The following is a 27,948-nucleotide window of genomic DNA, read 5'->3' as shown; positions in this document are numbered from 1 at the left end:
ATGAAGTGAGCGCACACGGACAACGCGGCATCGACCATGACACGGACCCTCGGCATGACCCTCTATGCGTTTACCTTCATCCAGAGTGAGTACAAACCCGCTTCATTCTCCTCTCCAAGCATGCTTTAGTTTAGTGTGGAGCAAAACTTTGTGAACCAAACAGAAATCCTGCACAGATAGCGAAATAACTTCCTGCAGTGTTGCTTGAACACCTCGAGAAGTTCATCTGGAGACTCTTCAGCATGATGTACGTTCATTTAAACCTCTAATTCAAACACATTTTCACATGGGGACCTTTCACATGTAGTTTTTTTAATTCATTTATTTATTTTCCAAAGCATTCATTCATTTCCATGTGAATTTTTTTTTACACATGGGGCATGTGGTTTTATTTTCCACATATGATTTTCATTCATTCATTCATTCATTCATTCATTCATTCATTCATCTTTCATCAGTGCTTTATCCTGGGCAGGGTCTAGAACCTATCATAGGAAAACTAGGCATGTGGCAGGAATACACCTTACAGTGGTGCTTGAAAGTTTGTGAACCCTTTAGAATTGTCTATATTTCTGCATAAATATGACCTAAAACATCATCAGATTTTCACACAAGTCCTAAAAGTAGATAAAGAGAACCCAGTTAAACAAATGAGACAAAAATATTATACTTGGTCATTTATTTATTGAGGAAAATGATCCAATATTACATATCTGTGAGTGGCAAAAGTATGTGAACCTCTAGGATTAGCAGTTAATTTGAAGCTGAAATTAGACTTGGGTGTTTTCAAGCAATGGGATGACAATCAGGTGTGAGTGGGCACCCTGTTTTATTTAAAGAACAGGGATCTATCAAAGTCTGATCTTTACAACACGTTTGTGGAAGTGTATCATGGCACGAACAAAGGAGATTTCTGAGGACCTCAGAAAAAGCGTTGTTGATGCTCATCAGGCTGGAAAAGGTTACAAAACCATCTCTAAAGAGTTTGGACTCCACCAATCCACAGTCAGACAGATTGTGTACAAATGGAAGAAATTCAAGACCAGTGTTACCCTCCCCAGGAGTGGTCGACCAACAAAGATCACTCCAAGAGCAAGGTGTGTAATAGTCGGCAAGGTCATAAAGGACCCCAGGGTAACTTCTAAGCAACTGAAGGCCTCTCTCACATTGGCTAGTGTTAATGTTCATGAGTCCACCATCAGGAGAACACTGAACAACAATGATGTGTATGGCAGGGTTGCAAGGAGAAAGCCACTGCTCTCCAAAAAGAACATTGCTGCTTGTCTGCAGTTTGCTAAAGATCATGTGGACAAGCCAGAAGGCTATTGGAAAAATGTTTTGTGGACAGATGAGACCAAAATAGAACTTTTTGGTTTAAATGAGAGGCGTTATGTTTGGAGAAAGGAAAACACTGCATTCCAGCATAAGAACCTTATCCCATCTGTGAAAGATGGTGGTGGCAGTATCATGGTTTGGGCCTGTTTTGCTGCATCTGGTCCAGGACGGCTTGCCATCTTTGATGGAACAATGAATTCTGAATTATACCAGCAAATTCTAAAGGAAAATGTCAGGACATCTGTCCATGAACTGAATCTCAAGAGAAGGTGGGTCATGCAGCAAGACAACGACCCTAAGCACACAAGTGGTTCTATGAAAGAATGGTTAAAGAAGAATAAAGTTAATGTTCTGGAATGGCCAAGTCAAAGTCCTGACCTTAATCCAATCGAAATGTTGTGGAAGGACCTGAAGTGAGCAGTTCATGTGAGGAAACCCACCAACATCCCAGAGTTGAAGCTGTTCTGTATGGAGGAATGGGCTAAAATTCCTCCAAGCCGATGTGCAGGACTGATCAACAGTTACCGCAAATGTTTAGCTGCAGTTATTGCTGCACAAGGGGGTCACACCAGATACTGAAAGAAAAGGTTCACATACTTTTGCCCCTCACAGATCTGTAATATTAGATCATTTTCCTCAATAAATAAATGACCAAGTATAATATTTTTGTCTCATTTGTTTAACTGGGTTCTCTTTATCTACTTTTAGGACTTGTGTGAAAATCTGATGATGTTTTAGGTCATATTTATGCAGAAATATAGAAAATTCTAAAGGGTTCACAAACTTTCAAGCACCAATGTAGATACACCTTGGATTCCAGTCCATTACAGAGCACCACACACACACACACACACACACACACACACATGCAAAATGTCACATGTGCAATTTCAGGTCCATGTCATCCTCAAGCTCGGGTCCTCTACCAGAGGCCTGGGAGTTTGAGGGTTCTGCGCAGTATCTTCGATGTTCCTAGGACTGCGCTCTTCTGGACTGAGGCTTCAGATGTTGTTCCTGGGATTTGCTGGAGCCACTCTCCCAGTTAGTCTTCCACATTTCCATTGAGTTCTGAATGAAGGTCCTTAGGTTCCTGTTGATCTTATACAGTTCCAGACATTCCAGTATCCATGTGTGTGGCATTGAGTCGTAGGCTTTCTTGTAGTCAATCCAGGCAGTGCACAGGTTGGTCTGTCTCTTCTTACAGTCTCGGGCGACTGTTCTATCGACCAGTAGCTGGTGCTTGGCTCCTCTGATGTTACTGCCAATTCCTTTCTGTGCCTCGCTCATGTATTGAGCCACATGCTTACTCATTTTTGCCGCAATGATGCCTGACAGGGCTTTCCATGTTGTGCAGAGACAGGTAATTGGCCGGTAGTTGGATGGGATGGGTCCCTTCTGGGGGTCCTTCATGATTAGGACTGTCCTGCCTTGGGTTAGCCATTCTGGGTGGGTTCCATCCCTCAGCAGCTGGTTCATCTGTGCTGCTAGGCGTTCATGGAGTGCAGTTAGCTTCTTCAGCCAGTACGTATGGATCATATCGGGGCCTGGTGCTGTCCAGCTCTTCATCTTTGACACTCTTTCTTGATCGTCTGCCATTGAGATGGTTACTGGTTCTTGTTCTTGTTCACAGCAACCTCGTTCTGGGAGGTTGCTGTGGTCAGCTCTTAGGTCCACTAACCATTGGGCATCGGTGTTGTGTGATGCCTTTCTTTCCCATATGTCTTTCCAGTATTTTTCCACCTCAGCTCTTGGTGGGTCTGACCGGTTGTTGTTCCCCTGCCACTGAGAGTACACCTTGGCTGGTTCAGTGGAGAACAGCTTGTTTATTCTCCTGGCCTCTCCCTCCTTGGTGTATCTCTTCAACCGGGTGGCCAGAGCTGTTAGTCGCTGTTTGGCAGTTTCGAGTGCCCCTTTATTCACCATGTTCCCTTTCTGTAGTTCAGCTAGCTGGCTAACTTCTCTCCGTGCTGCCTTTATCTTGGCCTCTAATCGTCTCTTCCATGGTGGATACTGTTTGTTATGTCCCGAACCCACCTTGTGTCCAAGCATCTCCATGATTACTGTTGCTGTACTGTGTATCAGCTTGTTGGTCTCAGTGATGGTTCTTGTGGAGATTGTCTTCATTCACATCTACTAGTAGATCTTCTGAAGGTACTTGGCAACTCAGCTTCGGTATTCGTCGGGGGCTCCAGGTTTCCAGTTGGGTCACGATCTTCCTTCTCAGGTCAGCAGCTCTTGTGTTGAGGCTGTTAGTTGTTGGGGCTTGGTACCCAATCTCTGGTTGTGGGGATGATGACATCTCCCCGCTGACCTGTCTTCCTGGCTCCCCCTTGCATCGTTGTTGTATTTCATTAATCTCTAGTTGTGATAGTAGATTTCGATTAGGGATGTTGGAACACTGGGCTAATAGCTGTTTCTTTGTTAGCCTTGATTGTGGGTTTCGAAGTATCCAATGGTCCCACATTCGCTGCATGTATCCCCTCTCTCTGGGATTGCTTGTATAGTAGCATTCCAGCAAATCCGTATTTTCTGTCCTCGTCTTGTTCCAGTAGCCCATTTCTCATCAGTTTGCCCTGGTTCCCTAGCAACTGACGCAGACCTTGTTGACCCGGGCGACGTCTGAGCCGGTATGACTCTATCAGTTATGTCTTCACTCATTCCTGAGGTAGGCTGATATATCATGAGGGGTTTTTGCCTAAGAACCCTTACTGGATGATGTTTTGCCCCAACCGGGATTCGAACCCCGATCTCCTGCGTCGTAGTCAGTGAGCTTTACCACTGTACTATCCAGCTGATCATAAGATATATATATATATATATATATATATATCTTATGCCAAATTATTATGGCATGTTACAAAAAAATGAAGAAAAAAATCAGAGTCCTCGTCTCCAATTTACAAGTCTGAATGCAGTTAATGCACGAGTCCAAGTCCAAGTTCGAGTCATCAGTGCTCAAGTCCAAGTCAAGTCATTAGTCCTTAAAATTAGGGCACGAGTCTGACTCGAGTACTACAAGCCTGCCTTACAGAAAACTCAGCAGTGCTTATCAGTGATTACACTTTTTTTTTTCAAGTCCCCATGTAAGTTGTTAGGACAGAATGATAACGTATTCGAATGAGTGCATAAATATAAAACCTTGAAGCCAGAAACTACTCTTAAAGCTGCAGTAACTAAATCTTCAGCAATCCCCTTTTGATAAAAACAATCTAACAATCTATGTAGATCTTATCACACACACACACACACACACACACACACACACACACACAAATTATATCTAAGTAATAATAAGACAAGCGATACGTCTAAGTAATAAATGTTTTGATAGGAGCTGTACTGCACTTTTAAAATTAAACTGCACATACATAATTCCACAGCCTTATCTGACCAGTGTTACATGAGTTAAATTTTTCGACAGAAGGAAGACAGGGGGCTTTGTATGGAATCAATTTTGTGCCAAAATGTTCATACAATACTTTTGAAATATCAAACAAAAATGACAAATCAAAATACAAAAAAAGTCAATTTTTTTAGACTGGCAAACAAATTATCCGTGTAATCGTGCAAAATATCAGTCTATTAATCTTCAGAAACCTTTTATTTTTGTTCCGCATCTTTCTCAGTTTTGTTTGACGTAGTTTATTTTGGTTGCGATTCCAGCTTTCTCGTTTGCACTCCCTGACTTTTTGCTTGCAGTTTTGGCACAAACTTCACGTGTGGGTGGGCTGTCCAGGAATGCATTCCCATTGGCTAACTTGTGTTTGACTGACAGCTACGCTCAGCGATTCCCCCGGAGGCTGTTGCAGCCATTTCCTACTCGGATTTTGGCGGACTGTTTGACGAGTGACCGATCCATTGACGGTAAACAAGGATCGAGTGGACTTCAGTGGCGACTATGATATTGAATTAATTCAACAAAGTGTAAGTACGGGACAAATGTGTTGTATGTGTTGCAGTAGTGCACATTATGCAGGTGTGTTTAACATTAGCAAGACAGCTATTATATTGGGTAGTGGAGCTAAGTCTAACATTTGACTTGCCACGAAACACCTGCATAATGTGTACTACCGCAACACATACAACACATTTGTCCCGTACTTACACTTTGTTGAATTAATTCAATATCATAGTCACCACTGAAGTCCACTCGATCCTTGTTTACTGTCAATGGATCGGTCACTCGTCAAACAGTCCGCCAAAATCCGAGTAGGAAATGGCCGCAACAGCCTCCGGGGGAATCGCTGAGCGTAGCTGTCAGTCAAACACAAGTTAGCCAATGGGAATGCATTCCTGGACAGCCCACCCACACGTGAAGTTTGTGCCAAAACTGCAAGCAAAAAGTCAGGGAGTGCAAACGAGAAAGCTGGAATCGCAACCAAAATAAATTACGTCAAACAAAACTGAGAAAGACGCGGAACAAAAATAAAAGGTTTCTGAAGAGTAATAGACTGATATTTTGCATAATTACATGAATAATTTGTTTGCCAGTCTAAAAAATTTAACTTTTTTTTTGTATTTTGATTTGTCATTTTTGTTTGATATTTCAAAAGTATTGTATGAACATTTTGGCACAAAATTGATTCCATAGTTGTGGGCTGTTTTAGTAATGTGACAAACTGCATTTTTGTCTTGCTGACTGATAGAGAAAGAAAACAGAAAGACTGTTATGTTGTTATAATGGGGAAGCCATGGCCTAATGGTCAGAGAAGCTTTGGGACCAAAAGGTTGCCGGTTCGATTCCCTAGACCAGCAGGAATGGCTGAAGTGCCCTTAAGCAAGGCACCTAACCCCCAACTAGTCCCCAGGCTGCTCTGGGTATGTTGTACGTCACTCTGGATAAGAGCGTCTGCTGAATGCCATTAATGTAATATAATAATGTAAGTGATAACAGGAACTAACTTGTTTCGTGGATGTTCCACAATAATAAGTATAAATGGATAAAATTATCACATGTTGTTATAAAGTAACAAGAGTGCTCTGAGAGTCCCCTGCTGGCAACTATGCCATAACTCTGATAAAATGTGATGGAATTGAACAAAATTAGAATATGCATATTACCGATGTATAACAAAGAATCCCGTCAAGTTTCGTGACATTCCTCCAAAAATTGTGAGAGGAGTTGATTTCAGAAGGTGAGCACCCTTCCCGGGACGGACAGATATCACCACGACATAATCCCCCTTTGGGTCTTTCGGCCAGTGGGGGATAAAAACTTTTTGCCAAATTACATGAAATTCCTCCAAAAATTGTGAGGGAAGTTGATTTCAGAAAGCAAGCACACCTTGATGGAATTGTGAAAGTACAAGTTTGCTAATAATCAAGGGCATAACTCTGGTAAAATTTGCCCAAATAAAACGAAATTTCAATATGTGTATAACTGTTATATAACAAAGCCTTTTGCCAAGTTTGGTGAAATTCCTCCACAAATTGTGAGAGGAGTTGATTTAAAAAAAAATACACCCTCATGAAATTGTCAAAGTACAAGTTATTTAATCAAGGGTCAAAACGCTGGTAAAATTTTCACAAATGAAATTAAATCGCAGTATGTGTATTACTGTCATATAACAAGGCCTTTTGCCAGGCTTTGAGAAATTCGTCCAAAAATTGTGAGAGAAGTCGATGTCAGAAGGCGAGCACACCTTCATGAAATTGTGAAAGTACAAGGTTGTTAATCAAGGGCTGTAACTCTGGTAAAATGTGACCGAATTGAACAAAACAACAATATGCTTAGTGCCTACATATAACAATGCCTGTTGCCAAGTTTGGTGAAATTCCTCCAAAAATTGTGAGAGGAGTTGATTTCAGAAGGAAAACACACTCATGAAATTGTCAAATTATAATTTTGTTAATCAAGGGCTGTAACTCTGGTAAAATGTGATGGAATCGAACAAAATTACAATATGCGTATTACCGACATATAACAAAGAATCCTGCCAAGTTTTGTAAAATTCCTCCAAAAATTGTGAGAGGAGTTGATTTCAGAAGGTGAGCACCCTTCCCAGGACGGACAGACTGATGGAAATCGCCATGACATAATCACCCTTTGGGCCTTTCAGCCAGTGGGGGATAAAAATTGTAATAGTTGGTGACTTGCTGGAGTAAAAGTGAAAAAAACAAACAAAAAAAACACTATAGGATATGCTGTTAGAGGAAAATAATCAACTTCAGGGTGGTAAAAGGAAATCAGTGTCACATCAGGTTGCATCCCACAAATCCACCTGCTGATTATTTCCCTACAACAGCACACCCTCCGGTGTTTATTCCTGATGTAAAAGAGGATAAAATATGTTTCCAAGCTATAAAGTACAAGTTATAAGAAAAACGTATGAGAGCCTTTTATTTAAACATAATTTAGAATAAATACGGAGGTGATTATAAAAAATCATGCACAGTGATTGGTCGAGAGATTCAGACTATTTCTCGATAATCACCTTGGCAAAATGGCGGCCAATCGCTTTGTCAAGTCAAGTCAAGTTTATTTGTATAGTGCTTTTAACAATAAAAATTGTCGCAAAGCAGCTTTACAGAATTTGAACGACTTAAAACATTAGCTAATTTTGTCCCTAATCTATCCCCTAATCTATCCCCAATGAGCAAGCCTGTGGCGACGGTGGCAAGGAAAAACTCCCTCAGATGACATCATACATGTCAATCTATACGGAATGTCCGTATTTTATACGGATTTGATTCAATAAACGTAGTATACGGGCGTACAAATAAAGTTATATGGATTCTTTAAAAAAACTTCAATATTTATTTAGAGCTATAATTAATTCCCACGATGATAAAAGAGCGCATAACATTTACAAACGTACTGTACACCACAGAAAGCACAGACAGCCAGTAAAGAGTCTTATGAAATCACACATTATCTTGTGGTAGCGAGACTTCCTTCCACTTCTGATCATGCGCACACTGCATTGCGAGAATCCCGGCAACCGTGAAGTAACATTTTGTTTGAAATGCGTATTTCCACCTGAGCGACTTTCAATAGCGACTGAAAAGATTCTGAATGGGCACTCTGGCAAAGAAATTCAAAACACAATACAGCGGTAGGTTTCTCCCTGAATGGAAGGACCTTTTCAATGGCATAATCCAACCGGCAGCCTCCAAAAACAAAGAATACGCACACTGCACACTGTGTGTGCGTGACATCAAAGTTGCAGCATCAGGAGTGTATGATGTGAAACAACATTTCAAATCGAAACTACATCAGCGGAATGCAAGCCAAAGGCAAAATCAGCCACTGATGACAGTATTTGCACGCTTAAAAACTGATATGCCAACAACTGGAAAAGACAGAAAACACAAGGTAGTGGGCGTTTTAGTTTAAGTTAGGCAGTGCTCTGTTTACCCCACAGTAATGCTGACTGTGAGAGAGTTTTCTCTCAAGTCAGGAAGATACACACAGAGAGCAGAAAGAACCTGAATGCAGACACACTGAATTGGCCTACTGCAGTGTAAGATCAACACAGACACTTGCTGTGACATGCAGCCTAGTGAGGTATTGGTGCAGACTGCTAAAAAAGCTGTCATGGAGTACAATTCAGAACATTAGAGTGACACTTTGTGTTTTTGTCAAACATTGGAGCTTTGTATTCATTCTGAAGGTTTATTGTTATTAATATTGAATAAAAAGTAACTGGGATATATCATTGTTAATTATCATTCAAATTTTAGGTAAATTATTTTAATTTGCATCTTATAAGGATTTTATGAGGGAAATAAGGATTTTGGAGGTTGGTTATACACGTTTGATTGACCAAAGGTTGACATGTATGCGACATGAGGAAGAAACCTCGAGAGGAACCAGACTCAAAAGGGAACCCATCCTCATTTGGGCAACAACAGACAACATGACTATAACATTAACAGTTTTAACATGAAGACAGTTTCGTTGATGTTGTAACTCTTCATTGATGGAAACTTGAGTGCAAAACTGTTCATGACAACTGCAGTCCTAAAATTAGCAAGTCAACTGTAGTCCTCAGCCATAAAAGCATTACTGTATGAGTCCAGAGCGTCCTCCAGGTGTAACCCTCAACTGTCCTCATGGGGCCGTCCTCCACAGGAGCGATGCGATAAAACTCCGACCAGACACAGGGCACCAGGATGGATCAAGCAGGTCCGAGGGGCAGAAGAGGCCAGCATCTCAATCCCAGGACCAACATGTAACTCAGAGGGACAGATTGGGGGGGGGGGGGGGGGAGAGAAAACACAGGTTGGTAGGTATGCCCTAAAAATGACACAAGTATTAAATCTGTGTGGTAGGCTCGCAGAGACGAGAGTCTTGACATCAGGCATAATACACAACAATGGCATGTTATGGTTAAAAAATATCATGACCTGCTCTGGCTGGATGCTTGATTGGGTGATGGGAGCACACTCCTCAGCAATGATGGGATGCAGATGGGGCCCTTAGGGCTGGCCAAGACAATTCAGTTACATTTCACCGGGTCTGGAACATGTGACAGAATGTCTGACGGCCGATTCCCTGCAGGCTACAATAGCCAGTCGAGGTCTCCACTCTCTCCACCAAAAGATTTCCTGTTGACTCCATGTAACTCAGAGGGACAGATTTTTTTTTTTGGGGGGGGGGGGGGGGGGGGCGGGGCGGAGAGAGAGACGGAAAGAAAACACGGGTTGTTAGGTATGCCCAATGTCACCTGAATAAGTAGGAACAGTATACATATTGCACTGAGTACAAGCAGGGACTCTGGCAACTAACTATGACAGCATAACTTGAGTCACCGTAAGTGAGGAAGAATTACAAATGATGAAAGAAAATGCTGTTCCTAAAAGCACTAAAGATGCTATGAAGCAAAGTTTGATCTAAAACTATTCAAAGGTAAGGTGGAACTGTGATTTATTTTATCGATTTCAAAACAAAGTATTTTATGTGAGTCGGCGTAGATAAATGACGCAAATCCGTGCCGCGCCTTTATTATGTTTGCATACCGCTTTTGAAGTTTGAAATAAATAATTTTTTAATAAATTAAAAAAAAAAATAATCACCTGTCTTTCTACCAACACAGATTGATTTTTTTTAGACTTAGATTATGTGGAACATCTGCCATACACGGCACGGTGGTGTAGTGGTTAGCGCTGTCGCCTCACAGCAAGAAGGTCCGGGTTCAAGCCCTGTGGCTGGCGAGGGCCTTTCTGTGCGGAGTTTGCATGTTCTCCCCGTGTCCGCGTGGGTTTTCTCTGGGTGCTCCGGTTTCCCCCACAGTCCAAAGACATGCAGGTTAGGTTAACTGGTGACTCTAAATTGACCGTAGGTGTGAATGTGAGTGTGCATGGTTGTCTGTGTCTATGTGTCAGCCCTGTGATGACCTGGCGACTTGTCCAGGGTGAACCCCGCCTTTCGCCTGTAGTCAGCTGGGATAGGCTCCAGCTTGCCTGCGACCCTGTAGAACAGGATAAAGCGGCTAGAGATAATGAGATGAGATCTGCCATACAAGTCCTTGTGAATGAGTTGCAACTATAGAAGTATAAAATAAAACGAGTGAACAAATATACACCCATGATTTGCATCGCAGCTGACACTACTGTCAGACTAAATGTTTCTGAATGACCATAAAAATTCTGCAATTTCATCAGAAGTATATGATGACTGAAGAATCAGGAGACCAAAACGTAGGGTATAATGAAACACATGGTTTATTGCATGCATTCATGCATCAAGATGACTTGGGTGTTCTATAGTCAAGGGGTTCTCAACCTTTTTTGCTTCAAGGCCCACCTATTCATACTTGTAATGAGTCGGGGCCCATTAAAAAAGACCCCCAATTATTTTGCCTCATTTATTCTATTAGAATCTAATAATCTACTGTCAAGTGGATTAACGGGATGCAACATCACTCCCTGTTACAGACGGGAGCCCAGGAATTAAATAAATGCAATGAAAACAAACTGTTTTTAACTGCAGGTATTGTATTTAAAACTGTATGGATGTATGAGAAGCCAACATAAAACCATGCATGCAGGGCATTCTCAGTCAAAAGGGATTAATGATCCAAAAGTGGAGTCTGGTCCATTAACACAAGAACGTATTGCCATGTTTGTGTACAGAAAACAAGCAAGTTATTAAAACCAAGAAGTACACTCAGAAGAAGTGGATATAGAAACCACTCAATGGGATTAGATCCTTACACACTAACAAAGAAGGATTTTTCCTATGAGTTGGAAAATTATCCATCTGTTGAGTTCCCCGAAATCTCAAACTACCTGGTGCTGCAGACCTTGTTCTACATGGACACACAGATGAAAACTTGGAAGAGCATGGAGATGTACAGCTTTTTATACGTGGCTGGGTTAAAGATCTGGGGATCAGGATACTAAGATAATCACCAGTAGGCGGCTCTAAGTGCAGGAAGAGTGTTTACTATCAGGCGTGATATTTACAAAAGCAAAACAGAAAGCAGAGTATTTAAACAGCGTTATAAACATGGCTCGAAACAAACATGACAGTGATAATGACAATACTTCGCAAAGCCTCTGTGAAAGCAGTGTCGTGCTGATTGCGCTCAAATCAGTATCTGGTGTTTCCTATAACGACCGGGTCCCAAGAGTGTGCACAACGTGCTTGAACTGCGCCAGACTCAAGCGCGCAAAGGCGTGAGTGAAGTGTTCACCTGCTGCGTGACCACAACTTTTAGCTCACGTGTATATCGCTACCAAAATGCCTCATTTTCATTGATAACCCATCACGAAGCATCGCGAGCTGTAGTGTGACTGTAGCTTAATGAGACGGATGTCATGTCGGATGCAGCCCAGCAATTGTACCCTACTACGAGTTAAAAAATTAACTTCAACTTGAAAAAAAATTCGCAGCCCGCTAGATGGCACTTCGGGTCACGGCCCAGTGGTTGAGAAACACTGCTATAGCCTACATAAAAACTTTTATAGTGATATGTGCACGCAAGAGGACTAATGCACAAAGCATGAACAACATGAGCAAGGCTGAGACATCATGACCCCCCCCAAAAAAAAGACACATATACATCATGCGTGAACAAAGACAGTTAAATTAGAAATCACATAAAATTGAACTGATCTCAAAATGAATCGATTATCTTTCCATGAACAAATATCTTTCCATGAACATGCACCCAGCTGCAAGTAATTTCCAAACCCAGAACCTCTTCGACCTGAGCAAAGGACTTCTGTGGTTAAATTACTCCTCAGCGATCGTTAAGTGAATATTGCTGATTTCATCTTGTCCCTGCTCACCATCTGTTTGAATCAAGGCTCTGCCACCACACTACTTTGTTTATTAGTGTAGGATTAGTGTTCATTTGTCTGTGTTCTGCATTTCCTTCAACCAGCAGCACAAGGACAAAGCTTACAGTTCAGCTCTGGTACCTGCTAATTAATGCAGTGTTAAACAGCATCACAGCTAATTTGTATCAATTATCCACTGTTCGTGCGTTCATGCTCCAAGGCCAGAATCATCACGCAAAGCATTAGCCATGGATCCTGAGGTAGATGTGCATGGCAAGCTGATTGAGTGAATGCAAAAATAAATAAATAAATCTCATCTCATCATCTCTAGCCGCTTTATCCTGTTCTACAGGGTCGCAGGCAAGCTGGAGCCTATCCCAGCTGACTACGGGCATGACAAGTCGCCAGGTCATCACAGGGCTGACACATAGACACAGACAACCATTCACACCTACGGTCAATTTAGAGTCACCAGTTAACCTAACCCGCATATCTTTGGACTGTGGGGGAAACCGGAGCACCCGGAGGAAACCCACGCGGACAACATCCAAACTCTGCACAGAAAGGTCCTCGCCGGCCACGGGGCTCGAACCCGGACCGTCTTGCTGTGAGGTGACAGCGCTAACCACTACACCACCGTGCCGCCCAATAAATAAATCTTTCTTTTTATTTTTCATATGAACTACACCCAGGACATAGAGAACCAAAACCATGACATATTTCTCAATATGACACTCATGAGGAACTTGACGAATTGTTTTGATAAATTTGGGTACTCTGTTTGTAAATGTGTCTATATCATAAAAGGAAAATCACATGTTGGCTTGAAGATATGAAGTTTATCTTCTTGTGTTGAAAAACTTGCATTTTTCACACAAAATACATCGCGGATCTGAGTGACATACTGAAATAATATTGGCTGGCTTTTTTTCCATGGTATATCAGATATATTCCATTCAGCTAGCATGATATTGAACGAGTTGAAGATGAGTAGCTGAATGGAATATATTTGATATACCATGAAAAAAAGCCAGCCAATATTCTTCTTCTTCTTCTAATAATATATTCCTTTCGGGTGTTCAAAGCGTCTTTCTCTTTCAAAATTCTCTCAAAATCTTCCATATTTAACAAAGCAAACCTGGCAGCCATGTTTGTTTACAAATTGTCAGTCACTCGCTAGCGCAGAAGTTTTACGCCTCCGACGTGTGACGTCATGTTGTCTTGACAACCATGCAATATTGTAAACCATATTCAATGCTCATTCTCCATTGGGTAGAGTGACGTAATACACGTAGGATAAGCGATATGCTAACAATATTGCATGCTAGCAAACCAAATGAATGAAACCCGCTAGAAGGGAATAGAACACGTTTTTATTTCATCAAAAAAGTGTCCTGTATGTGTAATAATTATAAAAAATATTAAAAAACACGGTGGGTGGCCTAGTGGTCTGCCTCTCTCGGGAGATCGCGAGTTCTACTCACGGTCGGGTCATACCAAAGACCATCATAAAAGTGGTGCCTACTGCCATCTGGCAAGGCACACTGCAATACAGATGCAAGTGGGGAGTCAAACTCTCGTGGTTACCAGAGGACTAGCCCCCTATTGTAACCATAGCTATGTAATATAGGCGAGAGGCCGAGGGAAACAGAGATTGGCGCCGCCAAACGCACCATGAATGGTGCGGGAAGGACTTTGATGTATAATAATTCCTGATATTTCACTCTGATGATGTCACTCCCAGTGTTTTCCCACTGACTAGACGCACGTTGTGAAAATGGTGAACCGGTTCAAAATTACAATTCTCGTCCACTTTGCTCAGTCATGAATATGTTCACCACTCGAAGATAAACATCATATCTTTGTGTAATATAGTACATCAACTGTGTAATATAGTATAAGTATATTAGCTTCACTTCTCAATATTTACATTTAGTCATTTGGAAGGAATATAACATTCACTTCAGCTAATAATGGTTCCTTCAAGTGCTACAACCAATTGTAATACCTTAAATATTCGTACATTATGTTCAGTACCAGTCAAACGTTTGGACACACCTTCTAACTCAATGTTTTTTCTTTATTTTTATTATTTAAAAGACACTTCACGTCTTAAAATAATGATGGATGAGTGGTTCTTGACATAATGTGAATTACTACAGTTGTGCAGTAGGGCTATTTCCTGTATGCTTGTTATTTGCTATTTACCGTTTGGTCTCAAATGCATTACGAAAGCAGGAATTTCCACTAATTAACTTCTGATGAGGCATACCTGTTAATTGAAAAGCATTCCAGGTGAAGACCTCATGAAGCTGGGTAAGATAATGCCAACAGTGTGTAAAGCGCCATCAAGGTAATTGGTGACTACTTTGAAGAACCTAAAATATAAACCGGATTTTTTAACACTTTTTTTTTAACCACATAATTCCATATATGTTTGATATACTATTTCATAGTTTTGATGTCTTCAGTATTGTTCGATGAGATAGAAAACAGTCCAAATACAGTAAAACCTATGAATGAGTAGTGGTGTCCAAACTTTTGATTGGCACGGTACTGGACTTCTCTTTTGAGTTCTACATTGCTCTTGGTGTTCCTTGACTGTACTACCTTTAAATGTGGCTGACTGATTGTGGATTCAGGAACAGGTCATTCTTTATAAGCCTGCAAAGTCAGCAGCAGGTCTCTGAGCAGAGTAATAAAACATGTTCCATGCTGCTGGTGTCTCGACGTGCAGAGGAGCTGTGGCAGAGATTAAACCAGCGAAAGGCAATGCGAATTTATCAGAGACAGCAAAAACAAATATAAGGCTCATGTAACTCAATGTAGTGAAACTTAATTAGGGTTCCTTAACGTAGATTATTGAACGCATTTGTTAACATGAACAAACCATATTTCAAAATATAACTAGCAAATGTATTGACTGAAAAAAACCCTGGAGAACTGAAGTCATTTTTACACTTGCATTATTTCATAATTAACGTGCTATTCAATTACGTTTTCGGTTTTAGTAACCTTATATCGTGACTCGTATTGGCAACTAATTACAATTAAATATTATACTTATCAGCCTATTCGGTTTTTAGCCATGTTGAATTTAGTTCATTTGGTCCATGGCAGGCGTCGCTTATCCGTGCGATCTTCGCGAGACTTGTGCGAGACTTCGAAATGTGAAGTGTCAGCCAGATGTCAGTGCCGCCATTTTGAAAACTGTTTTCCAAACAAAATATTGCACAAAAACAAGTTTAAATGATGATTACTGCCTACTTTTTTCAAACTTTCCCGATTGCTATCAAAACAAACAAAACTTCCAGCTTGATCACATCAGCATTCGAAAGAGGGCGCGTGCGTCTTTTGACAACGTTGGCAGATGTTGATCACTTTGATTTCCGCTGTACGTTTTACTTCCGTCCTACGATGTCTCGCACAGGTCTCAACGGATCTCGTTTATGGCCATTGCTTTGACATATAGACTGATATATATTACATAACATATTTCAAACACTCATAACGTGCTATAGCAGTGACAAAATAGCTATCAAAAATGCATTCCTATATTTAATAAAATGAGAAAATAGAATTTTGATAATAACAAAAAGCAGCATGACCTCCATAACGAATGTTTGTGGTTGTTTTGTGTCTGAAACAAATTCTATTATTTATACTTGGAGACCCGAGTTAAGAACATTTATTCGCAGTAGCATGCTGTAATTTAACCTTTGCTCACTTATGTCGACTTCATTTCAACAAAAATTAATACATGCAAGTCCATTTTGCAGTGTTGTAGTCGAGTCACTAAATTTTGAGTCCGAGTCCAGTCTCGAGTCCCCAGTGTTCAAGTCCAAGTCATTAAAAAAAATTTTGAGTCGAGTCCGAGAACAAGACTCCAACTGCACCATTTGATGGTGGCTGTTTTAGCACCATTAACATTAGTTTGTTCCTGAACATGACATATGAACAGGTGAATGTGCTTCTCTTTGTCAGGGAGTGTGAAATATTCTGTCAGAGATGGTTGGGAGATGGACGTAAGTGCAGAAGGTGCGTTTATTAATACAAGTGAAGATGGTAAACAATCCAGAACGGCAGGCAAAATCGCAAAACAGTGAAACAGGCAATAGGTCGAGAGAGGCACAAACAGGCTATCGTAGACTCGGCAGAATCAAAGACGAGAAACAGGAAATCAGGGATCAGGAACCCAAACAAGGAAATAAGGCTCGGTAATGTATCAGCAACACAACTCAATACTTCGCAAAGTAAGTGTGTTTTCAAAGTTTTTATACAGGCGCACTGATTGCGCCTTAACCCTGTGCAGGTGTGAGTCGTTTAGGGCGTGCGCGAGAGTCCGCTTGGTGTACGCGCTGTTCAGAGCGCATCCAAAAATCTATCTGATGCATGTGCCAAGGCGTGCAGGTGTGACATTCTTGCACAAAATTAGTACAAAAATGAATGTAGATATTTATGCCAAATTATTATGGCATGTTACAAAAAATAAAGAAAGAAGCCGAGTCTTCGTCTCCAATTTATGAGTCCGAGTGCAGGTAATGCACAAGTTCGAGTCCAATTCCGAATCATCGGTGCTTAAATCCAAGTCGAGTCACAAGTCGTTAAAATTAGGGCACGAGTCGGATTCGAGTACTACAAGCCTGGTATTTTGTTAACAGTTATACAAAACCGATATCATTCAACCACTATAAATAATGCAATTCATTTTTATGGTCGTGACCAAGCAAATAATCCATCCATCCGTTATTTGTAGCCACTTATCCTGTGGAGAGTCGCAGGCAAGCTGGAACCTATCCCAGCTGACTATGGGCGAGAGGTGGGGGTGCCTTTTTAACACCTACGGTCAATTTAGAGTCACCAGTTAACCTAACCTGCATGTCTTTGGACTGTAGGGGAAACCGGAGCAAACCCAAGCGGACATGGGGAGAACATGCAAACTCCACACAGAAAGGCCCCCATCGGCCACTGGGCTCGAACCCAGAACCTTCTTGCTATGAGGCAACAGTGCTAAACACTACACCACTGTGCCACCACTACACAAATAAAAAAAGTGAAAATTGGACAATTGAATAATAATATTAATACGATCTAGAAGAAGGAGGTCAGTTTGAGATTTCCTGTGTTTCTGCTTTCCAGGTGCCATCTGTGCAGACTCTGAAGAGCGACTCATGAACTGGCTCTTGTCAAAGGAGCGTTATAATAACCTAATCCGTCCTGCCCTGAACAGAACAGAAAGAGTGACTGTGAAGCTGCAGGTCTCTCTGGCACAGCTCATCAGTGTGGTGAGGACAAGCTTTGTTTATGGAAAAAAATGTCCAAGAAGCTCAATGTCATGGAACAGATGAACACCTTTTTCATCCTGGGTTGTTTCTTCACTTTCTCTTGAAGTTAATAAGATAGAACAAATGCACCTTGTCTGCCCATGTCTACATTCCTTCACTTTTCTGTAAAGTATCCAGTGTGTAAGGTCTGATGTACAGTGGTGCTTGAAAGTTTGTGAACCCTTTAGAATTGTCTATATTTCTGCATAAATATGACCTAAAACATCATCAGATTTTCACACAAGTCCTAAAAGTAGATAAAGAGAACCCAGTTAAACAAATGAGACAAAAATATTATACTTGGTCATTCATTTATTGAGGAAAATGATCCAATATTACATATCTGTGAGTGGCAAAAGTATGTGAACCTTTGCTTTCAGTATCTGGTGTGACCCCCTTGTGCAGCAATAACTGCAACTAAACGTTTCCGGTAACTGTTGATCAGTCCTGCACACCGGCTTGGAGGAATTTTAGCCCATTCCTCCATACAGAACAGCTTCAACTCTGGGGTGTTAGTGGGTTTCTTCACATGAACTGCTCGCTTCAGGTCCTTCCACAACATTTCGATTGGATTAAGGTCAGGACTTTGACTTGGCCATTCCAAAACATTAACTTTATTCTTCTTTAACCATTCTTTGGTAGAACGACTTGTGTGCTTAGGGTCGTTGTCTTGCTACATGACCCACCTTCTCTTGAGATTCGGTTCATGGACAGATGTCCTGACATTTTCCTTTAGAATTCACTGGTATCATTCAGAATTCATTGTTCCATCAATGATGGCAAGCCGTCCTAGCCCGGATGCAGAAAAACAGGCCCAAACCGTGATACTAACACCACCATGTTTTACAGATGGGATAAGGTTCTTATGCTGGAATGCAGTGTTTTCCTTTCTCCAAACATAACACTTCTCATTTAAACCCAAAAATTCTATTTTGGTCTCATCCATCCACAAAACATTTTTCCAATAGCCTTCTGGCTTGTCCATGTGATCTTTAGCAAACTGCAGATGAGCAGCAATGTTCTTTTTGGAGAGCAGTGGCTTTCTCCTTGCAGCCCTGCCATACACACCATTGTTGTTCAGTGTTCTGCTGATGGTGGACTCATGAACATTAACATTAGCCAATGTGAGAGAGGCCTTCAGTTGCTTAGAAGTTACCCTGGGGTCCTTTGTGACCTTGCTGACTATTACACGCCTTGCTCTTGAAGTGATCTTTGTTGGTCAACCACTCCTGGGGAGGGTAACAATGGTCTTGAATTTCCTCCATTTGTACACAATCTGTCTGACTGTGGATTGGTGGAGTCCAAACTCTTTAGAGATGGTTTTGTAACCTTTTCCAGCCTGATGAGCATCAACAACACTTTTTCTGAGGTCCTCAGAAATCTCCTTTGTTCGTGCCATGATACACTTCCACAAACGTGTCGTGAAGATCAGAATTTGATAGATCCCTGTTCTTTAAATAAAACAGGGTGCCCACTCACACCTGATCATCATCCCATTGATTGAAAACACCTGACTCTAATTTCACTTTCAAATTAACTGCTAATCCTAGGGGTTCACATACTTTTGCCACTCATAGATATGTAATATTGGATCATTTTCCTCAATAAATAAATGACCAAGTATAATATTTTTGTTTCATTTGTTTAACTGGGTTCTCTTTATCTACGCTTAGGACTTGTGTGAAAATCTGATGTTTTAGGTCATATTTATGCAGAAATATAGAAAATTCTAAAGGGTTCACAAACTTTCAAGCACCACTGTATGTATGGTTAAAGGAGCTATAATGCTGGCACTGAGATGGTTTTCCAGCTGTGATTTACAGGGCTGTATCCATCAGGCAAATACACTGCTATATCCAGTTTTATGAGACCCGTCTCCCATCTGGTAATTGAAACTGTTGTGGTATATAAAGCTGGACAGTATCTTTTGTTTGGTCGCAGGGTGGTTGTATATGATTTGCTTCACTTCTTTAATTAGAAGCTGTTTGTTATCATAAATCAAATTTTATATTCACTTTTTAAATATTAAAATACACATTTACATTATTACATGCAAAAAAAGAAGATTAAAATTTGGTGAAGCACCTGCTGAAGAGGAAGTAGCACTGAGACTCTTCCTGTAATGTTTTCCTGTAATGTTATGTAATGTAACAAGTTTAGACTTGGACACTTGGAAGATCTTGGATTGTGAATAAAATGTCAAGTTCCTTTTTATATACAGTACTGTGCAAAAGTCTTAGGCACATGTAAAGAAATGCTGTTGACCAAAATTGGCTTAAAAATAATGAAATGAAATGTTTCATCGTTAAAAAAACAAAAAAGTATAAACAGCAGTAAGCCATCTATCCTACTAAAGGAAGGCTGTCTGTCTCTCTGTCTGTTCACCTATGTGAATCGACATGGGTGGACGCACATATTCCATACTTTGCACATGGACTGGTGACACACTGGAGGGGCCCAAGACCACATTTTCGATTTTCCCAAACATGGGCTTAGTGCCAGTCCAACACACTATTCATTTCCCTTAGGCTACATGCTCGCACTAACACACTGCGTGCAGCCTCGGCGGGGAACAGCGTTGTCGTCGAGTCACTAAACCTCGAGTCCGAGTCCAGTCTCGAGTCCCCCGTGTTCAAGTCCGAGTCAAGTCCAAGTCATTAAAAAAAATTTCGAGTCAAGTCCACAATTGATCCGAGTCGAGTCCGAGAACAAGACTCCAACCGCACCATTTGACGGTGTCTGTTTCAGCGCCATTAACATTAGTTTGTTTCTGAACATGACGTATGAACAGGTGAATGTGCTTCTCTTTATCAGGGAGTGTGAAGAATTCTGTCAGAGATGGTTGGGAGACAGATGCAAGTGCAGACGGTGTGTTTATTAATACAAGTGAAGACGGTAAACAATCCAGAACGGCAGGCAAAATTATAAAACGGTGAAACAGGCAATAGATCAAGCGAGACACAAACAGGCTATCGTAGACTTGGCAGAATCAAAGACAAGAAACAGGAAATCAGGGAACAGGAAACCAAACAAGGAAATAAGGCTTGGTAATGTGTCAGCAACGCAACTCAATACTTCGCAAAGTAAGTGTGTTTTCACAGTTTTTATATAGGCGCCCTGATTGCACCTTAATCCTGTGCAGGTGCGAGTCGTTTACGGTGCGTGCGCTGTCCGGAGCATGCCTGAAAGTCTATTTGATGCATCCACCAAGCCGATGCACAAAATTAATACAAAAATTAGAATAAAAATAAAGAAAAAATCTGAGTCTTTGTCTCAATTTACGAGTCTTGGTGCAATTAAAGCACAAGTCCAAGTCCAAGTCGAGTCACGAGTCTTTAAAATTAGGGCATGAGTCCGAGTCGAGTACTACAAGCCTGGCAGGGAATCCCCTTCCCAATTTGCCTGAGAGTTTCGATTGTATGGCACCTCACAATCAGCACTCCTCGCCGGAGACTTCTGCTTGGGCTGAGTCTACGCCACTGAGGAGACGCAAGGAGCAATTTACGTCATTTTGACAGAACACAGTGAAAACATATATATATATCGCATGTGTCTACTCAACTCTCCACTAGGCCATTCAGAGGAAATCAGATTCACTGGCAATAACTACTAATAATAAAGGAAACAGAGTCATTATTTGGTATGAGACGACCCTTTGCTTTAAAAAAAATTAGTAGTCTCAGGTCCAATGAGTGCAGTTTTAAAAGGAAATGAGGTGTACTGTAGGTTTTACTGAGCATCTTGCAGAACCAGCCACTGTTCTTCTGGACGCTTTGACGGTCAGACTTGCTTCTTAATTTTGTACCAAAACCCAGTAGCCTTCATTATGTTTTCTTTTTTAATCTGAAAAGTGCTTTCTTATGTAATATGCTGCTCAGACATATTAGAAACTTTTTTTTTTTCCCGGTAGCATTTAATTTTGTGCTGGAAACCAAATGTTTGGAACTCTAAAATGTTTTTGTACTGACTCGATAATGCAGAAGTCCATCCATCCATTATCTGTAGACACTTATCCTGTACAGGGTTGCAGGCAAGCTGGAGCCTATCCCAGCTGACTACGGGCGAGAGGCAGGGTACACCCTGGACAGGTCACCAGATTATCGCAGGGCTGATACATAGAAACAAACAACCATCCACACTCACATTCACACCTACGGTCAATTTAGAGCCACCAATTAACCTAACCTGCATGTCTTTGGACTGTGGGGGAAAACGGAGCACCCGGAGGAAACCCACGCGGACACCGGGAGAACATGCAAACTCCACACAGAATGGTGCTCGCCGGCCACTGGGCTCGAGCCCAGGACCTTCTTGCTGTGAGGCGACAGCGCTAACCACTACACCACTGTGCCACCTGAATGTAGAAGTCATAAAATAGAAATCTTTAACAAAGTTTGTATGGAAAAAAACAAACAATAGGGCACCCAAGACTTTTGCACAGTACTATATAGCTTAGATTTGTACAGCATGCGTGGACAGCCTGTTCAATGCAGACCACATGTTTACAAAAATGTTCAAATGTCCAGACTGAGATTTTGCCAATTTTCTTGAAGGGTGCCAATAATAAATAGAGTTATCTCTATATAGCAAATCTACCCTGACTGTGGAATTCTACTCTGTTTGTGTGTTAGGATTGAAATTTGTCAGACAATTCTGAAGCTGTTTAGTAGTATGACACTAATGTAACATACTTGATTTGGTGGTTTATGTGTTTATCCAATCCACAGCATGAAAGGGAGCAAATCATGACGACAAATGTGTGGCTCAAACAGGTAGGCATGAATAGTCCATTACCCACCAATTATTAGCCCGTAATAAGCAACACAGCTCTGGCGTCCTTGCCCTTGAACTTGAATGTATGTGTCGACATGGCTCTCCAGTAGTGGAGCAGCAATCAGTCCTACTCAGTATAACTTATTAAAATGATAATGAAGTGTGTAATTAAGTACCATCTATCTGCCGGGAAGCCATTACTTCAAAATGACCTGGACTGGAACAACAACTGTTTTTTTCCTCTCAGAACTGGAATGATTACAGACTGTCATGGGACCCGGCCAAACATGAGGGAATTGACAAGCTCCGAATTCCCTCCAGACACGTCTGGTTACCTGACATTGTATTATACAATAAGTAAGTTAAGCACGTGGGATAATTTGGACAATTTTGGGCACGTGTAATGGAGTACCACATTTTGATTAATGCTAACAATTGTAATTTTCATAGATGTTTCACAGCAGGCTTGTAGTACTCAAGTCCAGGACTCGAGTACTACAAGCCTGCTGTGAAACATCTATGAAAAAAAAATCATATGAATTCAAACTTAAATTTGAGACTGATGTGGTTAGATTTGATGTTTGATGAAAATCTCATCTCATCTCATTATCTCTAGCCACTTTATCCTGTTCTACAGGGTCGCAGGCAAGCTGGAGCCTATCCCAGCTGACTACGGGCGAAAGGCGGGGTACACCCTGGACAAGTCGCCAGGTCATCACAGGGCTGACACATAGACACAGATAACCATTCACACTCACATTCACACCTACGGTCAATTTAGAGTCACCAGTTAACCTAACCTGCATGTCTTTGGACTGTGGGGGAAACCGGAGCACCCGGAGGAAACCCATGCGGACACGGGGAGAACATGCAAACTCTGCACAGAAAGGCCCTCGCCGGCCACGGGGCTCGAACCCGGACCTTCTTGCTGTGAGGCGACAGCGCTAACCACTACACCACCGTGCCGCCCTGATGAAAATCTATGAAGTCAAATTTCATCCCTGAACATAAACTTAATTTTCTTTATGGATCATGTGCCTTGAGTTGTGCAAATACTGTAGTTATGAGACCATCTGATTCATCATTCAGCAATTTTTTTTAGAAATATGCTTTTTTAACTAAACATGCAAAAAAAATGATTTTAGTGACTCTTATATTCCCTCCTTTGAGGATTGTCAAGTACTGAAATGAATTTTGTGTTTTTTACATAAATACTGATACATTTTTACAGCTACATATTGCTTTACAACCAAAGTAGTGAACAAAACAAATAGATAGTAATGATTTATGACATTACTATATTACACCTCGTTTCCTTTCCAGTGCTGATGGCACGTATGAGGTAACGGTCTTCACCAACGTTATCGTGATGTTTAACGGCAGCATCGACTGGCTTCCTCCTGCCATCTATAAGAGCTCTTGCAAGATTGAGGTCAAGCACTTCCCCTTTGACCAGCAGAACTGCACACTAAAGTTTCGCTCATGGACATACGACTACACAGAGATCGATCTTGTCCTAAAGTCTGAAATGGCCAGTATGGATGACTTCACTCCAAGTGGAGAGTGGGACATTTTAGCTCTTCCAGGAAGGAAGACAGTCAACCCCCAGGACCCGACTTATGTGGACCTGACGTATGATTTTATCATCAAGCGAAAACCTCTCTTCTACACCATTTACCTCATCATCCCCTGTGTGTTGATCACCTCTCTGGCCATCCTGGTTTTCTACTTACCATCTGATTGTGGTGAGAAGATGACCCTGTGCATCTCTGTCCTCCTGGCCCTCACTGTCTTCCTCTTACTGATCTCCAAAATTGTTCCTCCTACATCCATGGATGTCCCTCTAATTGGCAAGTACCTGATGTTCACCATGGTGCTGGTGACGTTCTCCATCATCACGAGTGTATGCGTGCTCAATGTGCATCATCGATCCCCGAGTACACATACCATGCCGAATTGGGTGAAGCTGGTCTTCCTGGACAAACTTCCCATGTTGCTTTTTATGCAAAGGCCTGAAGGGAACTCATCCCAACAGAGGCTACGCCAAGAGAGACATCTCAAAGATAATAGAACTCTGCTTGGACTTAGGTGTGAAGCTCCCTGCAAGTCAGGAATGTCCTCTTCCGCTTCGGTCTTGCTTGCTGCATCTTCAGCATCAGTGCTGTCTTCACCAGGACACTTTTACAACAAAGGGACCAACTTTCACAGGAAAAGTAATCAGCGGCCTACAGACTTCCTGCCCAGTAGCAATGCCTTGAACCAGGGAGACATGAGAGGAGAACCAGAACAATCAGACCTGGGGGCTGGTGTTCAAGAAGCAGTGGATGGAGTTTGTTATGTAGCTGACCACATGATGGGAAATGACGATGACCAGAATGTAAGTGATGACTTAAGTAATATCTATATTCTTTCCCTTTAGAATGGGTTGGTGAATTGACTGATGTACAGTTTGGTGGGGAAGGGGTTTTTGAGGAGTTAAGGCTCTGAGCTAGTGAGTGGAAGACTGAGAGTTTAAATCCCAGGACTGCCAGAGAGCCTCTATTGCAAATATCCTTTCTCAGATGTAATTAAATCAAAGAGTGTTCTACATTAGTACAATAGAGACACAGATTGTTTTGTAGACATGGTTTGTATGTTCCTCAGAAGACTTATAACCTCAGTGAATTTTTCAAGACCAGTAAGAATCATTACATGGGTTTACCAATGTTTCAATCCATCCATCCATTATCTGTAGCCACTTATCCTGTTCTACAGGGTCGCAGGCAAGCTGGAGCCTATCCCAGCTGACTATGGGCGAGAGATGGGGTACATCCTGGACAAGTCGCCAGGTCATCACAGGGCTGACACAGAGACAAACAACCATTCATACTCACATTCACACCTACGGTCAATTTAGAGCCACCAGTTAGCCTAACCTGCATGTCTTTGGACTGTGGGGGAAACCGGAGCACCCGGAGGAAACCCACGCGGACACGCGGAGAACATGCAAACTCCACACAGAAAGGCCTTTGCCGGCCGCTGGGCTCGAACCCAGGACCTTCTTGCTGTGAGGCGACAGTGCTAACCACTGCACCACCGTGCCACCCAACATTTCAAGTTTACGGTTAATGAGCATTGATTGACGCATTCATTGCAACAACCCTGGGTTTGGATTTTGCTAGTATGAAAACAGTAATGCTCAGAATCTGAAGTGTTTTGCCATTTCTCAACTTTGTATTTTAAGAGGTTTCTGGTTTTACTGGTAATGCGATGTTCCTCCTGGTTTCTCCTCAGGTTATTGAAGACTGGAAGTACGTCGCCATGGTGGTAGATCGGATGTTTCTGTGGATCTTTGTAATTGTGTGTGTGGTTGGGACATTGGGCCTTTTCCTTCAGCCAGTCTTCCAGAACCAAACAGTTCCTGTCTATCAGACAAATTCTGAATCCTCTCTGAGGAATGGAATGTAAAGGACGTGTCAGTATGGGATGCCAAATACCTGATCTAAATTTCGAAGCCGTGATAAGGTAGTCGTAAATAACTGATAGTAGACTTGGGGTGTAATCTTAAAGACAGTTTTCTTTTGATATGCAGGATAAATTAGTCTTAAATGTTGGATAGAAATGATGGAGGCTTTTTCATAGATAGCTAAATGTCTTCAGGATTACAGTACAAGTCAAGTCACCTTCTTTCTTTACCTGTGGATGTCTGAAAAACTTCGATAGCCATCCAACCAGGACTGAAAAAGGTCACGGATGTTTGATTAGACATCACCAACATCATCGATTAGCCAACATCACCTGCCTTCAGAATGACGTCTACAGATATGGAGAGCCACTGGTGTGTCAAAGTTATAAGATTATATCAGGACACTTCATCTTAACAGTGACAAGGTCACTGTTCATCTAAATGTATTATTTCAGGCCAATAAACCAGTAAATTAAATATTTATCAGTCAGTGTTTAATGGTTGTCCTATTTCTTCAGTTGTAGCAGGGTAATATGGCATTTTTATCACAAATATTCAATTACCATGTGGAATAATACAAATCAAATAAAAGGTTGTGTAATAAAAATCATCTCTACTTGCAATGACCTGATTAAATGCTTCCCTTTTTTGTTGTGCTTTTGTTTAGTATTGATCTCAAACATGGTGAAGAGAAAAATCCATTCAAATCATAAGACACTAAACATATACTCATTGGCCACTTTGTTTGGTACACCCATCCACCTGCTGTTTCATGCGGTTCTCTAATCAGCCAATCCCTTGACAGCAACACAATGCATCAAATCATGCAGATACAAATCAAGAGCTTCAGTTAATGTTCACAATGTTCAAACATCAGAATGGGAAAAATTGTGATCTCAAAGTCTGACTTTCTTTCACTGCGACATGGGTGTTGGTTTGAGCCAGATGGACTGGTTTGAGTATTTCAGAAACTGGGGTTTTCACACACAACGGTTTCTAGAGTTTACGCAGAATGGTGTGAAAAACAAAAACAAAAAAACATCAAGTGAGCGACAGTTCTGTGGGTGGAAACAAACGCCTTGCTGATAAGAGAGCTCAGAGGAAAATGGCCAGATTGGTTCGAGCTGCCAGGACGGATATAGTAACTCATATAATCACTCTTTACAACCATGGTGAGCAGAAAAGCATCTCAGCATGCAACAGCAGAAGAACACACTGGGTTCCACTCCTGCCAGCCAAGAACAGGAACCTTAGAATCAAGAGCACGTTCTTATTAAAGTGTCCAGTGTGTGTATAATTCTGCTTTTTGTCCTTTTACGTAGTTTGTGCTTTGACTGGACAATATGTGCTTAATCAACCTACTTTTAGTTTCTCCTTTTAAGTCATTTTAGAAAAAAAGGATGATAAAGTAAATAATTCACCTCATCTACATTCTACACTGTCAGAAATAGGGGTACAGTAGGAGTCCATTTCTGTCCCTCAAGGTATAATCTACACTAATATACCCCCTAAGGCTCATTATTGGACTTTTTAGGGTCAAAAAGCACATACGGTATATGTTCCCAATCAGTATATAAATGGTACAAACAAGTACCTTAAGGGTACTGCCCCAGTCACAAGCCAGTTTACCCCTAAAGGTACAATAATGTACTTTATTTTCTGAGAGTGGACCCACTCATGACTACATATATCACATGCACCTTCTCAATCACTGCTAATCGCTTGTTATGGATGGGTCAGCGAAGATCTTTTTTCGATCAAATCTAGGGGGTGTGTTGCTCTGTGTAAGCACCTGACACAACTGTCACTGTCTGACAGCAGGCTGAATGAATCTACAGTCTG

The 27,948-nt window shown here is 41.5% G+C and overlaps 1 protein-coding gene across 1 annotated transcript; it reads left to right on the top strand.

Moving 5' to 3' along the window:
* chrnb4 (cholinergic receptor, nicotinic, beta 4 (neuronal)) lies at positions 1 to 26,177 on the top strand. The gene is given in 6 exon segments (XM_060922850.1): positions 1 to 85; positions 17,704 to 17,849; positions 22,616 to 22,660; positions 22,909 to 23,018; positions 23,985 to 25,038; positions 25,935 to 26,177. Coding segments are annotated over 6 exon segments (1,614 nt in total). The 3' UTR covers positions 26,109 to 26,177.
* The last annotated feature ends 1,771 nt before the right edge of the window (positions 26,178 to 27,948 follow it).

This window comes from Neoarius graeffei, chromosome 6, assembly GCF_027579695.1.
Source record: "Neoarius graeffei isolate fNeoGra1 chromosome 6, fNeoGra1.pri, whole genome shotgun sequence".
Lineage (NCBI taxonomy): Eukaryota > Metazoa > Chordata > Actinopteri > Siluriformes > Ariidae > Neoarius > Neoarius graeffei.
The sequence above is the reverse complement of the archived record's forward strand: the minus strand, read 5'-3'. Positions and strand labels throughout refer to the sequence as shown.